This window comes from Gallinula chloropus (assembly GCF_964237585.1).
Source record: "Gallinula chloropus genome assembly, chromosome: 3".
Classification (NCBI taxonomy): Eukaryota; Metazoa; Chordata; class Aves; order Gruiformes; family Rallidae; genus Gallinula; species Gallinula chloropus.
In genome coordinates, this window is record NC_140087.1 from 115,455,415 (window position 1) to 115,476,537 (window position 21,123).

The window sequence follows — 21,123 nt, forward strand, 5'->3', positions numbered from 1 at the left end:
GTCCAAACGGGTCTTTAATATCTCCAGAGAAGGAGACTCCACAACCCCCCTGGGCAGCCTGTCCCAGGGCTCTGTCACCCTCACTGTGAAAATGTTCTTCTGCATATCTTGTGCTCCAACTTGCAGCCATTGCCCCTTGTCCTGTCTCCACAGACCACTGAAAAGAGCCTGGCCATTTCCCTGTGTCCCACACTTGAGATATTTATAAACATTAATAAGATCCCATCTTTGCCTTCTTTTTTCAAGGCTGAACAGCCCCAGTTCATTCAGCCTGTCCTTGCAGGGGAGATGCTCCAGACCTTTAATCATCTTTGTAGCCCTTTGCTGGACTCTCTCCAGGAGATCACAGTCTTTTTTATACCAGGGAGCACAGAACTGGATAAGATACTCCAGGGGCAGCCTGACCAGGGCAGCATTCCTTTCCTGATAAGGAAAGAATGACTTGAGTTTGTTCAAGTCTTTAGCAGAGCTCCCACAGTACTTCAGAACCATGCACAGTCTGGCAAAAGCTGCAAGTGCCCCACAAATGGTTCCTGTCTGGTTCCAGTGCGGTCCCCATCTCCCTGCCAGTGTGAACACAGAGCAGCTCTGAAAGCAGAATTGTCTCTGTGCTTGTTCAAGGCGCTCCCCACTCCCACCCTACAGACACAATCTCTCAGGAGTTGCCAAGGTTTAGTTTTATTTAGGATTAGAAATACTGAACACCAGAAACTGTTAAAAGTAACAGAGGTTGAGTCAGGCCTGTAACAGGAGGGTGCACAGATGGGCACGGGGTGTGAAACCGGCAGCCAGGAGGAGGTATTGCTGCACCCAGGGAAAACACAGCACTGCTCAGAACTGCATGCTGTGCTTTTCCATCTGGGGGGGGGGGAAGTAAAATGTTTACAATGTATCAAACCCTTTAGAAACAAACTTTTTTTTCTTTTTTCTTTTCTTTTTTTTTTCTTTTAAATATAACCATCCCTGGTTTTGGTGCAAGGAGAAAGTGTTCGCTTAAAACCACTCTCATTTTACAGATTGGCGTCGGCATGTCAGTTCCCCCAAGCAAACCTTCTAAACTTGCAATAAACTCTTCTTGACTTTAACCCTAGAAGCTTTTTGCATTATTCCACATTCCCTATACAATAAAATAGACTTTTTAAAAAATCACTGTGCATCAATAAACATCTGTAGACAAATTACATTAATAAACTTATATTTTACTCTGTATATACATGTTGGCAATGTCAAAGCTTCAAGATTCACATGGAGGTCTGTAAGACCAAGGAAATGTACACAAATAACTTATATTTAGGAAAAAAAAAATGAAGCTGAAGAGCATTTTTCCACATTAGTGTGGGTCACAGTATTTAAAATATTTTTTTTTCTAGTTATTCTTCACCACCACATTGTCTCAGCAGAGAATGATGAATCAAACCAAAGCAGAAAGAAAAATCAAGTAGGAGCTACTGATTTCAGTGCAGAACTAAGTCAAGTAAAGAACTACGCTTGATTCTTAAGGGATATACAGTATGTCGGAGACTGGCTCTCCAGTGCTAAGGCTTCTTCAGCATTTTATCTTTAAAACTATCGTCCTGAGAGGGGAAGATTCCAGTGGATATCACTTTTCAGGTTTCAAATGGAATGATTCTAGTGCTGAGCTAAACCATTCCTCAGTCTATACATTAGACTAAGTGGTAAAATATGCAGACGCCTTGATGCCACATTTCTACTTCACACTCTCCACAGCCCTGAAAATGGAAACATTGGCATCTAAACCCAACGTGTTCCAACACAATAAAAAGGCACTGAGCTACAGTATTGAATATACAGTAACATTTGTCTTTGCATAGATCAACAACAACTTTGAACACCGCAAGGAAGTAAACGCAACCAGTAACTAAGAGGAAATATGTAAGCAGCAGGAACTCTTGCTTAATAACCAGCGTGGCCACAAGAAGTCTTTCACAAAAAAAAAAAAAGGTTCAGGCTGTTGGCTTCCATTTTCCTTCATAAATAAAGAATAAAGTTGTCTTAGAGGAGTGTTTTCTGGTCAAAGAGCTGCAGGTCAAAACGGACCCAGACTTCGCCTGTTGGAACTTCATGCAGCAGCAAGTGTTTCGTCGTGGGGCCTTTGCTTTCTTGTTCAGTTCTGATTTTTGCTACTGGAATTTCAGTGCGACCCAAAAAATCTGTTGGGAAGATTAGTAAGAAAGTTCATTAAGCAAAGAGATTAAGCTTAGAAAAAATCTGAAAGTGGCAGATGAAGCAGCAGTGCTGCACAGTGCGTATTCAGTTCCAGAGCGTTGCTCCCAAGCTTCCTGTTTGAGCAGCTCTCAGCCCTGTGTACATCAGCCAGCAGTGACAGAAAAGGGTCTTTTTAGAAGACAAAAAAATCCCACAGAATTAGGATGGAAAGCATGCTTTTATGTCACAGTTTGATCTAAGGGCTTTAAAAATACAGTTCCCTTTCAGAAACACAATTTCACAGAATCACAGAATCACAAGGTTGGAAAAGACCTTTAAGATCACCGAGTCCAACCATTCCTGTCTGCGATAAACCATACCCCTAAGTACCTCATCTACTCTTTTTGTAAACACATCCAGGGTTGGTGACTCAACCACCTCCCTGGGCAGCCTGTTTCAGACCCTGACAACTCTTTCAGTGAAGAATTTTATCCTAACACCTAATCTGACCCTGCCCTGGTGCAGCTTTGTGCCATTTCCCCTTGTCCCATCTCCTGTCACCTGTCTGAAGAGACCATCGCCCACCTCTCTACAACCTCCTGTTAGGTAACTGTAGGTGGTGATAAGGTCTCCCCTCAGCCTCCTCTTCTCCAGGCTAAACATCCCCAGCTCCCTCAGCTGCTCCTCATAGGATTTGCCCTCCAATTTCAAATGTTCTCCTGCCTTAGAGCTGGCAGGTCAGCGTTAAGTGATGGAACCTGTTTACAAGTCAGCTGCGGTGCTACAACAAGAAAAAAAAAATCAACTATTTGGGCTCAGCCAACTTTTAATTAGGCTTATGTGCCATCCTTTTCAGCAGAACAGTGCCCTTGAACAACAACTGGCACTCTGAGGGCTACAGTCACGTTTAGAAATTACACACCCTCTGTAGCCATTTCATAAACAAACATCTTTGTGTATGTGGGTGCTTTAAAAACTGACCATGAACTGAAAACAACCAGGCTCAGCTGTCCAGTGGGGAGATACAAAGTCACATTACCTCACAGGAGAAAAGACTGAGCTATAGTTACTCACAGGGCAACTCAGGCTGAGGCAGTACCATGCAAATCTGAAATCATCAACTGTGTGTCAGAGCCCTGAAAAAGCACTTCACCTTTTAAAGGGTACCAGAAGCTACTGACTGCCAAAATATGCTTGGTTTCCAGGTGAAAAATAAATGTGTACCAAGCTGTCACTGTGCAAATACAACCCAGCATCTTAATTTGGGGCATCACCTACAGTGAGAGAGAAAAACTTCTGCTTTTACTGTCCCTGTCTCAAAATAATCATTTTGGCTGCTACAAAAGCCAGAGTAGGATCAAATCTGACTGCCTGAGCTGCTGGCTCTGGAGGGCTACTGAGGGCATTGTTGTTACAACATTTTTTGGGAAGCAATCATCGCACCTACAGGCTCTTGGAACTGCTGGTGTGGAGCTCTGTACACCAAGTCCTAAAACCCCACTGTTTTCCTAAAACACGTGTTCACACTTACCATCGGGTGAGAACTGATCTCTGTCAAACATGGTGATACACAGGACATCCTGATAGAGGTCCTTAATGAAGAACTGGCAGTTGAAGTTCCACTTGGGGTTCAGGGTGTCCTGCAGGGTCCTTGTAGTGTAGCTCTGGGAGCCCATGCTGATTTCACAATATGGGTTGCTCTTCCCTAAGCACAGAACAAGTAGTGAAACACCTCTGCAGTGCATAAACCTTCCTCCCCATCTGGGGGCTGCCTGGACACCCATCAGTGCTGCAGTCCAGAAGACGTGGGTCAGGCAAGCCCTATATCCTAGAGCAGCACAGCTGGTTCTTCCCTCAGTCCTCTGAGACTGAGAAACAGCTGATTTTTCAGGAGCTGTAGCTGAATGCACAAAGCTACAAACCACCACAGTCCACAAGCCTTTCCAGAGGTGTAGAAAAAAGTGATATAAAAGGAATAAAAGTGATTCAACACCATTTCCTTCACTTACCATTGGGCTTACAGGCCTTGAGCTCTGTTGCTTCGATCACATGCACCATCAAGCGCCCTATTCCTGAGGTCTTCTGCGAGCGAGCTGGGAACAAAGAAGCCAGAAATTAACGGGTGGGTCGCAGCCATAAGAACTGGCAGTAGATCTGAAGGGGGAGATTGTACATAGACAACTGTGGTTGCTGCTGGGAAAGGCCCTGACCATGTGTCCAGGTGGATGAGAGGGAAATACAGAACTCAGCAGGTACCTTGATAAGCCTTTTCACGTTTCTTCTTCTCGGTTTCAATGTACTGCTCTGATGCTGCTTTGATTTTCTGGACCCAGGCAGTGCTGCAAAGAGTAAGCCCTATGGTCAGGGTCATACCACAGGCAGGAAATACCTCAATACCAGCAACTCTGCCCCAATCTCTTTTGCTATTTCTTTACCCACTGGGTTTCAGAGGCATCACAAATCCAGTTAGTTTAAGAACTGAAGTGATGGAGTCCTCGGATTTAGTCTTATGCCACATTTCCACATCAGCCTAAAAAAAATGACGGTGGAGCTGCTGTTTTATTAAAGGCTGCTGGGTCACATTAGGGGCTGGGGAATCACAGAATTGTAGGGGTTGGAAGGGACCTCAAGAGATCATCGAGTCCAACCCCCCTGCCAAAGCAGGTTCCTTAGGACAGGTTGCACAGGCAGGTGTCCAGATAGGTCTTGAATATCTCCAGAGTAGAAGACTCCACAGCCCCCCTAGGCAGCTTATAAAGGGAAAGACCTGTGGGATGCTGGAATTTGCAGCCCTGAACTGTTCTATACAACTGTAACATCGAGGAGCAGATGTGACTGGATTCCACTGCAGGAGCTCCCACACAAGCAGAACAAAATCAGACAAAAAACGCAATTTAAATAGGAGTCAAATTAATTTATTTCCTGACTGGGAGACCAAACCCTGTTCTTGAACTCTGAGACCCCCTTATCTGCTCACTGGGAACAGGCTACAGCCCCAATCAGGTTAAGCTCAGACCTGCATTTTCACTACTCACCGCTCATTAATGTTGTCAGTTTTGAGTGTGTAAACTCTGTCAATGTGTGATATGTGGAAAACTGGCTCATCGCTTGAAGGGTCGGTGGGCAGTTTCACCAGGACTTCATTAAGGAAAACAGGCTGAAAGGAAAGCAAACATCACTGTGGCAGAGTCACCCTGGCCCTGAGTGAAACCGCTACAGGGATCTTTAAATTCATTGTTCTACTGTGGGGAAAATGAAAGTCATAGGACAAAGGACAAACAATCAGTTCACCCATGTGAGAAAGGATGGAGAGAAAAACTATGCTGGCAACAACCCCCAGTCTGATGAAGATGCTTTTGAACAGGGCAGAACTGTGTAAGTGGAGCTGCAGTGTAGAGCTTGGAAATCCTGGGAATCTCTCAGGTTCCCTGTCAGAAAGCAGCCCTGATACTTAAAGTTATCTCCCCAGCTCCGTTATTTTGACAACATGCACCATGTGGACTCAGACTAAAGTTTTGCACCTTTTACTGTTTTCTAAAGGACAGGTATTTTCCTGGGGATGTAAGAAGAGATGCAAGCTTAACCAAGGCTTCTGCTTCTGAATATCCCACTCATGGACGATGTTATTTCTTGACCTTCTACCCCAAAGTGGACAGAAGTGTCTAGTAAAGCAAGACACAGAAGCCTTCCCTTTTCTAGGGATTAAGCCAATGGCATTCATGCATGTTGGCTGCCAGATCGTGCCCCTATGATGGTAAAAGATCAGATCAGCCAGGCGGATAATCCCAGCAGGCAGAACAGCATTCCTCATCAGAAGCCAGGTCTGGCTGCATCAACATCCCCACCAAGCGCCTTGGTTCACTCACCATTTTGTACATTTTGAACTGGGAGTTGGATTTGGGGCTGAAGAGTTTATCGGAGCCAGAAGAGACGAACTGTTTAACCATGTAGGTGAGCAGGAGGAAGTCATTGAAAAGGAAGCCGTACAGCTCCTTACTGCTCTTGGCCTTGTACAGCTTGCCACTGTGCAGGAGCTTCCGGGGTCCCAAGCAGTTCGTGAGGGAGTTGAACACTGGTTGCTAGGAGAGACAAAACCCATTAGTGACAGCAAGTTAATGCAGGCATCACTTCCAGCTCCTCTTCTCAGTGTAGATTGCTCAAGCTGCTCAAAACGCCCTTCTGTTTTGTGTAATGAGTTTGGTTACAAATGAAGAGAAGGGAAGTGGTTTCTGATCTGCCACGGTATCAGCACTGCTCCCAACTTAAAGCAGATGTAAGCCTTACCAACAACAAACACATGGGTCTGACTGGATGAAGGCATTTATCTCATAGACACTTCCCAGAGTTCAGGAAGAACCTGCAGAGTCACCCCTTACGGGTACTCAATTAGGTGACGAAGCTAGGACAGACCTTCTGGGCCTGCCAAGCTGTGGCTCCCAGTGAAGAACTGTCCTAACACCTCACTTTGAAGGCTGACCTGAAAGCTATAGGAGCCTGAGCCCCACATACCTTTGAAGATCTGGCAGCGAGGGCTTCTGTGCCCTTTCTGCCTGAAGGAAAACCCTGGGAAACACACTCTAAGTAAGTAACACCTGACTTAACCCAGGGGCAGCATGAGCAGAACTTCAGAGGTTGAGAGTATTTCTGTTCACTGAACATTCAAAAGGTACCAGCTTTAAGGTGACAAACTGAGATTCCCCCCCTGCCCAAATCATGCGAAACAAGGGCTCATCCATCGCTCTACAGCTGCGAGCAGAATTCAGTATGAGCTTCTCTGCCAGAGCTCAGCAGTTGGATCATGTTCCAGTAACAGATGTGAGCCCGGATCCCCCGCACCTCCCCCAGCTCAGAAAAGTCTCTGCCATACGCAGCTACCTCTGCAAGACCTTCACACTGGACGTGGGACTGTATCCATTCCAGCCTGTCGGAGTTCTCCTTCTCTCGCACCCCTTCGTTGACTTGAGAGCACAGCTCCTCCGCACGCTCCAAGGCGAGCTTGAGGTTACTGTGATCGGGGTGATTTTCTGGAGTGTTCTCTAGAATCTGGTATGGAGCAAAAAGGTGAGAAAACAAGATAAAGAGAGAGGTAAGCACTGGTACTGCTCCTCTGCGCTCTCACAGAAATCCCCATAAAATGACAAAGGTTTTTTTTGCTTTTGCTATTGAAATCAAACTCAAAAGCATTCACTGCCAAAACCTTGTTTAGGGTACTCACACTCTTTATGATCAGAGGGTAGCGGGTTATTCGTTGCATAGGTTTCAGGAGGAAGCTGGAGAGGGGCATTCCTTTGCAGCGAGGGTCCAAGGCAAGTTTCTATGGTGTAACCCAGAGATTTAACAGAGACATCACATTACTCATCAAGAAACAGTTGCCTCACCGCTCTGAAAACTGATCAGATTCATTTTTCCAGGCATTCCAAGAAGTCTGGGATTTTTGGGTAAGCAAACAATACTTGTATCTAGAACAAACAGTGACACTGGCGCTGCCATTGTGCTCACATGCTTTGCTGGTGTAACCTGTGTGATCACTGTCCATGCAGAATCTTTACATTCAAAACCACCCCAGCTTTTATTCTGACATTTCAGGCTCCACTCAGGTAAAAAAAACCAACCAAATGGAAAAAACAAATGTCTGATGTCAACAGTTCCAGTTGTTTCTCTTTTCATGGCTTCAAAGCCACCACATCAGCTGCAGCTCACAGCAAACCTCTGGCCCCAGCTGCAGCCTCACCAGTCAGCCCCACTGCACACCCTACAGATTCAGAACAGCTTTTTTATTTCAACTCCACAGACTCTTACCCCTTCTGACAGCGTGAATTTTTGGGAAGGTGCTGACACTGGCACCATAGTTTTGTAGGGTTAAGATTGCACTGAAGTAACGAGGAATGGAATGGGAACCAGAGTCATAAATTAGCTCTAGAGAATGACAGGTTTATAAATGAAAAGCACACAGTGTTAGCTATGGCTGACATATAAATACCCCTTGGAAAGTTCTTAGCTGTTTTTGCAAGATTTTACTCTGACCCAGCCAATGTTGGTTAGACGAGCTCCTATCATTGAGGAAAGGAGAAGGCACAAAAGCTACTGAAGAAGATACCTTTAAGTAGTCTTTGAAATCAGCATCTTCATCCGTTTTCTGCTGCAGCAGCGAAGCTCCGTTAAGCTGGCAGCTGCAGAACCGAATGTAGGCCTGCATGTGAGAGAGCTCTGCTGCCAAGATGTCCCCAATCATCTGCACTGGCATTTTTTCTCCTCCTGTTTTCTTACGCACTCGCAAGGCTCTGAAGAGGGGGAAAAGAAAAATCACCATACAACTTTGCTGCTGAGTCTGCAAGGCCCAAACCAAGATCCTTACACAATCCATCCCTGAAAGAATGCAGGCCTGCAAGGGGAATCCTCTCCAGCGGTGCTGGGGCTTCCAGGCGATGTAGGCTCCAGCCTGGACCCCAGGAAGACACCAGCACAATGGGCTGAGCTGAGGGATCTACCTGATGGGGTCTGTGGGACTGAGACTCTCCTTTGAGGTTTCTGGGACAATCGGCATTGATCTCTACATTCAGCCAGCATCCTATTTCAAGGAATTACTGACTGCTTTGTCTCTCCAGAGTTTATTTTTAGAGAACAGGAGGTTGCTTTGCAGAAAGCTGGGAGGAAGCCTCCCCTGCACGTGCTTTTGTGCAGGCTCTGTGTCTGAGATGCTATCACAAATGTGCACCTGTTCTTGCTATTTATTGCCCTCTCTCTCCTAACAACTCCTTTGTGAGGCAGGCTGAATGCACGCAGCTGTTCTGAATGCATGCACAGGGAGCAGCCCACAAGGACAGAAACCCTTACTGTAAAATCAGGAAACTTCCTGGGAAAAGGAACAGGAGAATAAAGATGAACAGGAAAACAAAAAAACATGGGTGAGTACTTACTTCAGCAACTTTGTATTTGACATGATGAGCTCCTTCCAGTTAACAAAGATCATCCCCATTTCTCCTTCCATGAGACAGCCCGAATCAGCCATCGGCTTCTGGAACACCTACAGTCACAAGACCAGAAAGGGGAGCAGTTCTTCAGAGACAAAAGCAGCTCAACCTCCTGTTCAGCCTAGCAGTGGTTGTGTTTTTTTCTGAATGCTCAGCGTCCAGCTTCTCAGGAGCAATTGAAAGCAATCCCTTACTAGCAATTGTGACAGCTGCTGACACTTTTCCAAGGCGTGTGACCTCATTCTGACACCAGCATCATCACTGGTGAAGCAGGGAGAAGCACTGGGACCTGCGGGGTGACTGTTCAGCAGAACATTCCCATGCTACACAAATTACACATCACACTTCACACACAGATCTCTCTTTTACACAGAGAGGTCAAGTCAGCTGCCCAAGACCACCTAACGGTGGCCAGTTCCCACCCTGCCTGGGGAGGTGGTCTTGCTTCCAGAAATAAAACCAATGGCAATAAATATTTATGGTGCTTATACAACTTCTGCCATGAGCCTGTGTGGCTCTGCTGGACTCCTCGCCAGCCCTGTACCTGTATGCTGAGCCCAAACACCTAAGCACAGGATTTAGAGAGCAGGAAGGTCCTTGTGAGGTGGTGGCTTTCACAACGTGATGTTTTGGCCCCGTGGATGACCACGTAACCTGTGCTAGAAAGGGAGGTGCTGACACATCCTCTGACACAACCTCGCTTTCTGCCTCCAGCTTCTCACAACTCGCAAGAACCCCTTTATTGCCGCCCTTCAGCGGGACAGAGATGTTCTGCTCCCCAGCGCATTTCACCTCCAAGACATCTCACCTCTAAGACGAGCTGAAGATCGTCCATATACCGTTCTTCTGTCTGAATGAGCTCGTGAATGTAGCCCTGCCTCTTCCTTTCCATCGGCTGCATGGTGTCAAGGCTCTGGAGATCAGCACACCCTAGGAGAAGCAAGCCAGCAGTTTAGATGCCACTCAGGCCATCAGATGAATTAACAAACCTGCATCAACACACACCCGGCTGCGGGTCGGACTATATACACAGTGGATCGCTTTAAAAAACCCCTCCCCAGCAGCAGCAGGTTTAAAGTGATGTAGTGATTGGCCCCTCTCCCCCTTTGATACCCTTTTTTAGTCTGTCACCTTTTTTATTTCTTCAAACATCCCTTGTTCTTGCACCTCGATGCAGAATGGGAATTCCTGGCTCCCTGCCACTCCACGTGTCTCATGGTTTTTCTCCTCTCTTCTCCTTTTCTGCCATACTGTTTTGAAACTCTGACTTCCTCCTACCTGGTGCAATGTCTTTTGTGAGATAAGAGTTACCTATAACATGTCTGGAAGTGACATATGACCTCACACCTTTAATCTTCCCCCTGTTTCTGAAGTACTCTGCCTCAGTTACTCACTGATGATATGAGCCACCAGTACCAATTTGTAAAGTTACACCGCGTTGTGTTATAGTTGTGTAACCTCACAGTTGCAACGGTGAAGTTACACAACTTTTCCTCTTGTTTAGAAACAAAATGAGCCTGAAATACGTTGAATTATTTTTATTCAACAAGTAAGAGTGAATAAAGTCATGCAGAGGAACAGAGAGACGTTCAGTGACACAAACCCCAGGTTTCTGTAGCAACACACAGACCGTGCAGCTTCACACTGATGCTTCTTTACCGAAGCAGGTAACCAGGACAACAACGCCTGAAATGTAGTAACTCAGTCGAAGAGTGGTAAAGCCACAGCAGTGTTGTCTGTTTAGATGGGTAAAGGAGAGCACAGAAACCCAGGCTGATCCCTCTGCTCGCCAGCGGAGTACCGCAAAGTGGTGGGGCAGAGGGGGAAGTGAATCATACATCCATCACTTGGTGTGATGGCATCAGATTTCAATGCGGCGTGAGCCGTGGATTTTGCAGGACAGCAGAAAGGACATCTGCAGGGACTCCTTGAGATCCAGCATTTCCAGGGGAACGCCACTTTCTGAAAGTTTGGGAGAGGTGTTGTGGAAGGCAGCGTGACCAACAGCACTAAAGGCTGCATCTCCCTCATCCCCTAACACATCTAGGACACCAGAGTGACCTCATTCTAGTCTCTTCAATGTATCCATCTGTTTATGGGAAGGCTGTCATAAATAATCAAACAAAAACGAGATGGTAATAAATATTTTTTGCAGGAAAACCCCCAAGAAACACTAAATATTTGGCTGAAGTTGTAACAGTGACCTAATGGGAACCTCACAGGCTTGTGCACATCCTGCTGGACAGGCTTCGAGCTGCTGTGAAGGAGCAGTGTCCTTCAGCAAAGGAGACACACTTGTCAGAGGAAGTTTCATTGTACCATTCAAAATATTCTAACAGGGAAACTGTTTGCATGACACAAGGAAGTAAAACAGCAAAAGCAACAAACAGCTGGATGTAAAACCAGGACTTCTCAGTTCTGTTTTGTACCCCCAAGGAGGATCAGAGGTCTCAAGCTTTCTGACAAGACTTGAAAAAAATGCCAGTTTATATGATGAGATCTGGGATTGCAGCACTTTTGATCTCATAGAACGCTGCTTCTGACCTTCAGTTATTCCCAAAGTTACAGTCCTGCCAAAATTAGATGAGAAGAAGGAGTAAAGTTTCAGATCAAATTGATTCCTCTGAAGTTTGGCATCTCAATCCATCTCGCATGCTACTTCTGGATTCTAGCATCATTCTCCAGTCTGTACAGGACTGAGCTGAGGCCTGCCTGGTCCCTGAGACATACAATGTTATGGTAACACAGGAACCAGATAACACAGCTTGCACAGTAACCAGACTTTACTTGTTGGGATTTGGTAGCCTCAGCTTTGACCACGTGGTTCTCCTACCGCAGGGCGACTGAAGCTCCTGCGGCTGTTCGTTTCTATTGCAGCTGCTGGGACAAGCCACAGGCTCAGACTTGTGCCTGTCTCATGCTGTCTAAAGTTGCAGCAAACACTGGAAGCAAAACAGGCCTTTTCTTATGCACCTAAACCAGATTCATGAGCTCACTATCAGACAGAAAAATGCTGTTAATTTAACTGGCTCCTGCACCAACCTTGTGTTTTTGGGATGAACAAAGAAGCCCTGGTTTATATTTCAACAGGCACCCGTGAAAGCACCCCAAATTTTGTAGTTCTGATGATACCAACATAAAAATACAGCACACAAACCAGCCAACTGATTTGAGAGGGTGAATTCAGGCATTTGGATCTGAAAGGAAAAGACCAATGAGAGAGAGTGGAACAACCTAAGTAAGTGCTTTTGCCAACGCGCTCCCGAAGAGGCCATAGGAACCGTGGCGTCACCAGTACAGAAGGGCTGGACCTGTATTTCTACCCACCCCCCTCCCACATTCCTGCTCCCTCCTTTCCTTGCATCACTTCTGGCACTTCTCTGACTCCCAGCTCACACCCTGACATCAAATAGATCCAGAAGGAGAAAAAGAAACCAATAACTCCCAGCTAGCTTTGTGGCTGGGAATGCACAGGGTAACTGTCTATTTTGGCAGCAGAAAGCCCTTGGGTTGGTGTCTGTCTGGTGAAGCCTCATCCCAAGCTCCTCACACAGAGAAGGAAAAGCAGTGATATTTTGGGGAGTGCCTGAAGGGGAACCTCAGTGTTCTCTGTTATCTAGGTAAGAGGTTTATGTTACCTTTGGAGGGCAAGAGCTTGCCTCTTCCACAGAGAGCTGTTCGGACAGTCTGGGGCATGACCTGGCTCCCCCCAACCCGAGAACCACATCTGAGGGAGCAAGCAGTGGGGGTCTGGCACCCTTGGGATGCCTACTCCAGCTGTGGTACCTTTTCTGAGGGACCCTGCTCTCCAAGACAAGGAAGCACCTGCATCGCAGGGGCTGGGACAAACAAGCTGGAGAGATTCAAAACAGGAAATCCCAGTTTCTAAAGTGAGGGTTAAAATTATACTTCCCTCTCCAAATATACCTGAGCAAGTTCTTCACTATGAGGGTGGTGGATCACTGGAACAGGCTGCCCAGAGAGGTGGTGGAGGCCCCATCCCTGGAGATATTCAGGGTCAGGCTTGATGGGGCTCTGAGCGACCTGTTCTATTGAAGATGTCCCTGCTTACTGCAGGAGGGTCAGACTAGATGGCCTTTCAATGTCCTTTCCAACCTTACATGTTCAATGACTCTATGATTCTAAGAAATATTTTCTTCCAAGTAACATAACTAATCCTGCACGAAAAATGACCAAGTTCCACAGTCAAAAGATGTTCTACTCTGCAGGAGATTCAAAGGCCTGAAAAACACAGAGAGGGCTGGGACAGAAAACATTTCCAGTTACTGATGTATTTTGGATTTGAGAACGTACAAGGGGAACTATGACACTTTTGGATGAAAAGAAACCCTCCAAGGAAAGAAAGATGAGTGAGTCTATCCGCACTTAAGAAAAAAGAAGAAAAAAGAAAAAAAAAAGAAGAGAAAAAAGAAAAAAGAAGAAAAATAAATCCATTTTTTCTGTGTTAAAAAGGGGAAATTAATTAAAATGCTTCACGTAAAAGCTGATTCCAGAGACCTGATGTAAAAAGAGATGGATAAAAGGCTTTCAAAGATACCCAGCTCTGCTCAGACACCGAGTGCTCTGTCCCTGTCCCCAGTGAACTTCCCCACTTAATGAACAAAGCACATTAAAAGTGGCAGCTTTGGAAAGTCATCTTAAGCCTGGAGCATCAGCTCAAGCACTTGCCCTGAAGGATTTGTCTATACCAGAAGCATCACTACTTTGGGTCACCAGTGAAGACTTTATGGTTAGAGGTGACCTACATACACTGCATGGGTAAAGCAATAGCTTGTTTTGTTTAAGGTTGGGGGAGTTTCAGGGGTGTGGGATTTTTTGGTGGGTTTGGGGTTGGGTTTTTTTTTACTTCAAGCCAGCTGATACAGCTGGAAAAAGCAGATAAGGGTTTTTTTGGCTGGCATTAGCCTACCTCTGTTTTCCCAGGCTACCACAGAAAGGCTGCATCTCACTTTAAGCACCGTGGGCTGGTATTAAAATAGTCCCTGTAGTGCAGCCAGAGAACAGACTAATGGTACCACGGGATGTCACCTGCAGCCATTTCACACACATGTGGGTAATTGTCTTGCAAGGTGCTCCTGTCACCGCTGCTGTTTGCTGTCAGCAGCTGCTGTGCCTACTGAAACCTGGGTAAGAAGCTAATCCACGACGTTTGGTGCCATGGGAAAGTTGGTTTTCATCAGGCCCTGGGAAACATAACAAAAATGTTTACCCCATCTCCCTAATCAGAAAATGCAGTGTACTCCCTTTCCCACAACAGAAGGAATTTATGATACAATTTTCAAGAGGCAGAAAGCAAACTGAAGTCTCTCTGTCACAGAGCTAGGTAACTCGATGCTCATACCCAGCTATTCAGGTGAGAAATTACCCTCCCCAGCTAGAAAAAAACCACACCACAACAGACAAACTAGATCTTTTTATGCGTCCCTTTAATAAAATACATTTGCATAGTTATCTTACAACTTTGTTCAGAAACAAAGGTGAACAATTGCTGCATGCTAAGCACAGCCTGCATTTGCATGTCTTAACGATCATCCTCAAACATTAGCACTCTAGCTTGAGAAGAACCACAAAAGAGATTTTAAGGCAGCACACACCATGATGCAGCAGTTTTATTAGTTCATGACATTAAAGTAGCGTGGCCCCGTAGCAGCTCCCAACGCTACTACAGGATGAACTCCTACAAAGAGACGTATTTACAGGTGTTTTCAACCCAACTCAAGAAAACCACACAGGGATATGATCTGACCAAGCATCGAGACAGCATAAATATTCAGTGACGGGCAAGAGATGTTTCAGCTATTAGTGTGTAACTTTTTGGATGGAGCTTTATGCTGTCCCTACTCCTACCTGTGACATCAGCATCACTGACATTACACTAGCACATCAGATGCTGTCACAGCCTTTCATGAGCACTGACTACTCGCACACCCCAGCCATGCAAACAGGTCTCGGAGGTGGCACAACTTTCCTGCAGGGATCTGGCTGCTGGATGGGGAACTCTGTAAACTAAGCTCTTGTAGGTCGTTAGGCCATTTTACAAACTAGATGGTTGTAAAATTAGGAAGTGTTTCAGTACCTGATCTTGTGCCCTTTCAGCACATTCTCACCCCCAATTACACCGTGGCCCCTATTCCCTGGGAAACAGTATTAAGCAACTACTATGCTGCAGGCAACATGTTACTTTGCTTTCCTGCTTGGCTTCATCTTGTCAGCTCTGAGCAATGCTGAGGCTCTGGACTCTTCACTGGGGACCATCAGGTCAACAAATAACTCTATTTTCCACCTTGTCCTTAGCTCCCAAGCCAACCTTTTTCAATCAGTTTTACTTGGCTGGCTGGGATATCAACTGACCCCAACTCTGGATTTTTATCAACAAGGGAGTGGATTGCACACAGCCAGAGAAAAAGTGACATATTTGAGAGAAAAAGTCTGATTGAAACTGGTATAGAACATTATATTAAAATAATGTGGCCTTAAATACACCCACACCAGTCCTTCCTACCAGTGATCTGATGTATATACACAGTTCTTCCTGCACCAGCGCGGGAAGGAGAGCAGAGCTCTCAGGATTGTGTGCCAGCTTTGTCAGGCAGGCTTTTGCAGTAGAGAGAAATACTGAATGCAGGGACTACACCTCTTGCAATCAGGGTGTATTATTAGGTTGTTGTTACAGTTAGGGAATTTGGAGTGTGCTTGGATAACACTGAAACATGAAACGGTAACCACAAGAGGCAAAAGGTTTCGTAGGAATCATACTCATTGGCTCCGAGGGGCAGCTGTTTCAGTCCTTGATGCTTGTATCTAATCACCCCACTATGTATTGCACACTACTCCTGTGCAACTTGACCTCCTAGCACCCTAATCTCTAATAAATGGGAAGGAATGCCAGCTGGGTTTGGAAAACGCCATGTAACCATCGCCTACAATAGCCCAGGTGGGATGTGAAGTTGCTCTTCATTTATTTTAAAGACAATTAGTATGAATTTGGCTTTCAAGGAAAACTGTCACTGAACACTGGGAAGTCAGTTTGGCACCAACCCCAGGGGTTAATAGTGCCTTTTAGAAATGGGACAATTTATAACATCACCAAATTATTAGACATCAAGCAAGTGACTGCTTGATGCCACTGGTGTAGCACAACACGCTGCAGCCTGTAATAAACAGGCTTTCAAAGTCAGAAATTCAGAGAAGGCAAGTCAGGGTGATTAGCATATTTTAGTAGAAATGCTTTAAATGTAAATTCATAAGGGAATTAAGTCAGCTAGAATACTTGAGGAACTGTCTAGCACATTACCTGCCCACAGTCACATGATTTCATTCTATAGCAAAATACCAGTGTAGACAAAATACATCCAGAATAAAAATCCACTCGTAGTTTTACGCAGGCACATTGCTGTAATCTGTATTGCACAAAAGGTACATCTCTCAACTCCAGGGCACATCTACATTATTTGATGAAGTTTCTTAAATACATAACATCCCACTCTTTCTATAGAAATTCTGGGGAAAGGCTTTTACAGCTCTGCAACTGGACTAACCTTTTCCTGATAGTACCTTCACAACATTCATTTTGATATATATATATGCATATAGTAAACAAACAGCGCTTTGTAAACATTTCTGATTGCATAAGTGACCTTTGCTGTTTCGTAACCAAGTTCAGGAACCCAACTAAATTAAATACTGTGTCTACTACATCTCTCCTGCTGTTACAGGAGTGCAGAAGTATTCAGTCAGACAAGTACTCTGCTGTTAAGTTAATCCTTTTGTTTGAAGGGGTATCAGAGTTACAGTCCTGAAGTCCTGGTCCCTCCCACCCCCAAACTCATAACCAGGGAGGGGTACAGTTCCATTTTCAAACCCAAATGCTCTGCCTTCAGCTGCAGGTATCTGTTAGTGTTTCTTTTCTGGCAACATCTCTTCACAGAGGTTACCTCTGTATCAGGCTGCTCGTTTATGGAACAGAAAGAAGAGCAGCAGCTTTCAGGTCATAGGTGAAGTCACAGACAGATAAAAACCCCATTCAGTACCGGTAACTATTCAATGAAGGAAAGGGGCAGGGGGAGTCTGTATGAGCATATACTGCAGGAACTAGCACATGTCTGCTAAAACTGAAAGCAAACATTAATTATTGGAATAAAGGATTTCAAGGAAGGAAGTTGTTTAGGGATAGGCTACTGAGCCAAAACAACCTGAATTCCTGCCATAGCACTACCGTGGAGGAAGTTAAAACATTAAACCATCCTCCACTGCGTGCTTAATGGGTCCTTCCCCTGTTGAAAAGGGTATTAAAGGCTGGATGGACTGCACCAGATCTAAACCTTAGATCTCGTAGCAGGTTTGCAATCACAGTGACTACCAGCAGCAGAGACAGGTAGGGTTTGTTTTCTGGAGGAGCCTTGTAGGCCACCAATTTAAAAGCTCAATAGGTAAGAGACTGAATCAAGTCCATCAGAAACAGTAATCAGCAAACATTTTAATTCTGCAAAGTACGTACATTACACCATTAAAGGAACACAACTGCCCATTCAAAACAGCTCACATAAACTGTGCAAATAGTGGGTCTTTGTGTGTCTGCAATCCCACCATGCAAACGATAACTTGATATGCATGCTAATGATCTACGGTTATCAATACCAAAGAAAAATGCTAAAGGAAACAAGAATGAACAGCAGTGAAAGCCACACAAAGACCCACTATCCTTTCTGCTTTTACAAATCAACTGTAACTGTAGATGATAAGAAAACCCACAAAAAAACCCTAATTTCTTGACTGGATCTAACGTTCAAACGAAGCAAAAGGATTGTGTCAGAGATACGTGAGCGGGGCTGGCCACCCTGCCTCCACGCTACAGTCAAACTCGGATAGTGGGTCTCTGAGGTGCTTTCACACTGGAAGACAACATTGGGTCCTAAAAAAAACAAAAACAAAAAAAAAAATGAAGGATAAAATGAACATAAACTTGAAGAGTGAAACTTATGAGTTCTATGGACAAAGACAACACAACACCAAAAGGGTCAGAAAGGAATGACTAACATTCAACTTTCTGAAAACAGACATCCTGAGCTTCTACTCTTGCAACTTCATATTTATAAACACACAGAGTTTTATATGTACTTGCCACCAGCCATCACTGACTCTGAGACTCTTGGAGCTGATTCATTTGAGGAAGAAAGTTTGTTCCCACAGACAGCTTCTGTTACGTAGACTCAACAACACATGGTCAAACCCTAAAGGTTTGGGGTTTTTAAAGGCAACAGCAAAATTCTATGAGGTTTCAACAAAGCTGGGGTTTCTCCTGAGAAACTTGTAATGAGACATTAGAAAATCAGACCAAAGCTAAACTCGTAAAGAAAAGCCTCCTTGGAGTGTATTCATACCGGCACATACAAATTAACTTGCCTGACTCTGTTTGAAGCCTGAGAAGAAATGAAACCTTGTCTCTAGCAGTAGGAAGGAGGAAGTACCACATCACTCGATACACTCATCAAAAGCCAACGTCTGCACAGTCTGTAAGAGGTGCTCCAAAGTCAGGTTAAAGGCAGATGTATGACACGGGCTGCAGCTTCACACACTTTGTGGGCGATGCGGAAACTATTCCGCACCCCAGGATTTCAATCTGAAAGCTTAACCAACCTGACTGACATTCACCAAACAGCTTTCAAAATACACAGTTACTACCTCACCACGAACTAAGCGATTGACTTGGTATTTGGTCCTTGGTGAAGGGGTAACATTCTGAAGCTGCTGAGTGAAATCTTAGAATTCATCAGTAATCTTCATGTGTTAAAAATGAATGTGGACCTGCAGCATGCAACACCTCAAAGCCATGAACTCTTACTCCATAATCATTTAAGGAAGTTGCTTGGCAATAACTAGAGAACTTTAAAACACACAGTCCATAAACAGACACAGAAATGCACCTGCCACGAGCAAGTTCAGAAGTTGTTTTTCCACCCTGGACACTCCTGGAGCTTGGTCAGCTTCATGCATTAGACAGTGGGGGACAGGAATTACTAATGATCTTTGTGCATGGAGATGCACATCTTGAAAAACAGATCCTTGTTGAAAGGACAGGACTTGCCTCATGTCTCCTAAGTGTCTTGGGGAGGAAAAAGAAATTAGGTAGATCTAGATCTAGTGGTATAGCACAAGCATGAAGATTGTACCTAAGGAAATTCACACCGTTGCCGTATGAGTGGCAAGAAGGGACTTGGAACAGATCCTCTCTCCGCAGACTAACCAAATTTTGCCACAGCATCAGCCCAAGGCAAAGCAGGTGGGTTTATGTGGGGGAAGAAGATGCCTATCAGGCTACGAGGACTACCTGGAGCTCACATCTAAGCACCTGAAGAAGTAACTCAGATGCCCAAGGAACTGCAGCAATGCTGGGCTATGAAAAGAGTGAACAGAAACAGTAACTACACACACAGAGTGAAAAGAACTGGTACAGTGTTCAGCTCTGTGAAAGATCAGTCTCACAAAGGGAGACGAGAGACCTCAGGTAAGATGAGCTAGAAGCCTCTGCACACTGAACACAGGTATGTCCACCAAGTTGAGTTGCCCGGCCCTTAGCAAGAACATCTCAGAGACAAGCAGATGTCCAACTCTAAGAGACATCCAGCAACCAAGTATGCTGATGTAGCTCGAACGTATGTCTTGCCTCCACCTGAGGTACAACTGAGGAAAGCACAAGGACAAGGCTCAGATCGGTCCCGTGGATAAGATGACAAGAAAAGCTGTCTTGCTAAAGAAGCCAACAAATAGGAAGAGAACCAGTTTTTAAGAGCAACTGTTTAAGGCAGACAAAGACTGGCTGAGGTATCAAAATCCTCTCCAGACCAGGCCATTGGGAAGAACTGTAAAGCTAGAAGTGCACATGCCTACCCTGCCTTCCACACCCTTTGGGAAGAACAGGAAGAAAAACTGGTAGACACATCTTAGGTACCAGCAACACACAGAAGGTCTGACCCCGAACAGCTGAGCAAACACTCAACAAAGAACATGAGATTAAGCATATTCCTTTAAATCTATAACTATTGTATTCTGAAGCGTCATGTGTGCCTTACTTATTCTTTATGATGAATGCTGTGCAAATATTAGAATAAGGGCTATTAAAGTGTCAGTAAAACATGAGTAAGTCGAACCATCCCCGAGGTCACTGAGTGTACAAGTACTCTGTGCTCTGCAATCACCGGGCTGTACGTACAGGACCTGCTGACAGCCCTGTGACACCTTTCATTGATTTCTTTTCTCTTCTCACTGTGCCAGGATGTGCAGCTACACCAACAAGAACTGTGATCGTGTCTGTACAGCTTAGTCTGTCCAGATAGCTGTTTCAGCAGCTCAAGAGAAGAAACATCTCACTGACCAAAGTTCCTTCCATGCTAGGGAAGTTTGCCATTACAGCTACAACTAGTGAGTCACAGGCAGAACTCTGGGTACAAAGGTGGTCCACGTAACAGAGTTTAAATCTGAGGAAAAAGCAGAATTTTCCTAAGCAGCAAAACTATTTGAGTAAACCAAATCTGCCTGCTCCCTTTCAAACACCTCAAATACCTTTTCATTACATCTGGCCATCTAGAAGAGACGGTGGGAGAAGCTGCTGTTCTTCAACAGAAACACTGCTCAGATTAACAACTCTTATTAAAATATAATAATGCATTTTACACTTCTGTCCTATCTCCAAGCTGGTCCCTAGAGGGCCACATCAACATTTCGGTGGCCCACATCACAGCTCCTTAGTGACTCACAAGAATACTAGCTATAGTTTCTCCACTATATTTATATATAAGACCAAAAAATATGCTAAGGAAATCCAAGCAAAGTTTGGAAGTTCCACCAGCACATACTGAAACATTCCTCTGGTTACAGGAGAGTGGCAGGGCACTAGCTCACTGCTAATGCCACTTGCTAGCTCAGACTTCGCACCGCACAAGAGCAGCCCAGGGGAGATCTGGGTAAT

At 45.0% G+C, this 21,123-nt stretch overlaps 1 protein-coding gene across 1 annotated transcript in view; it reads right to left on the minus strand.

Moving 5' to 3' along the window:
• Positions 1–1,789: 1,789 nt before the first annotated feature.
• The window catches only part of ITSN2 (intersectin 2), a gene marked incomplete at its 5' end in the record, with an annotated part of 87,353 nt that continues 68,019 nt past the window's right edge, over positions 1,790–21,123 (minus strand). The window contains 11 exons of the mRNA XM_084261175.1: positions 1,790–2,171; positions 3,698–3,871; positions 4,176–4,259; positions 4,423–4,505; positions 5,202–5,323; positions 6,033–6,245; positions 7,042–7,209; positions 7,382–7,480; positions 8,264–8,447; positions 9,084–9,190; positions 9,946–10,067. Coding sequence (XP_084117301.1) covers positions 2,014–2,171; positions 3,698–3,871; positions 4,176–4,259; positions 4,423–4,505; positions 5,202–5,323; positions 6,033–6,245; positions 7,042–7,209; positions 7,382–7,480; positions 8,264–8,447; positions 9,084–9,190; positions 9,946–10,067 — 1,514 coding nt within the window. The 3' untranslated portion in view covers positions 1,790–2,013. The remainder of the gene's footprint in view (positions 2,172–3,697; positions 3,872–4,175; positions 4,260–4,422; positions 4,506–5,201; positions 5,324–6,032; positions 6,246–7,041; positions 7,210–7,381; positions 7,481–8,263; positions 8,448–9,083; positions 9,191–9,945; positions 10,068–21,123) is intronic.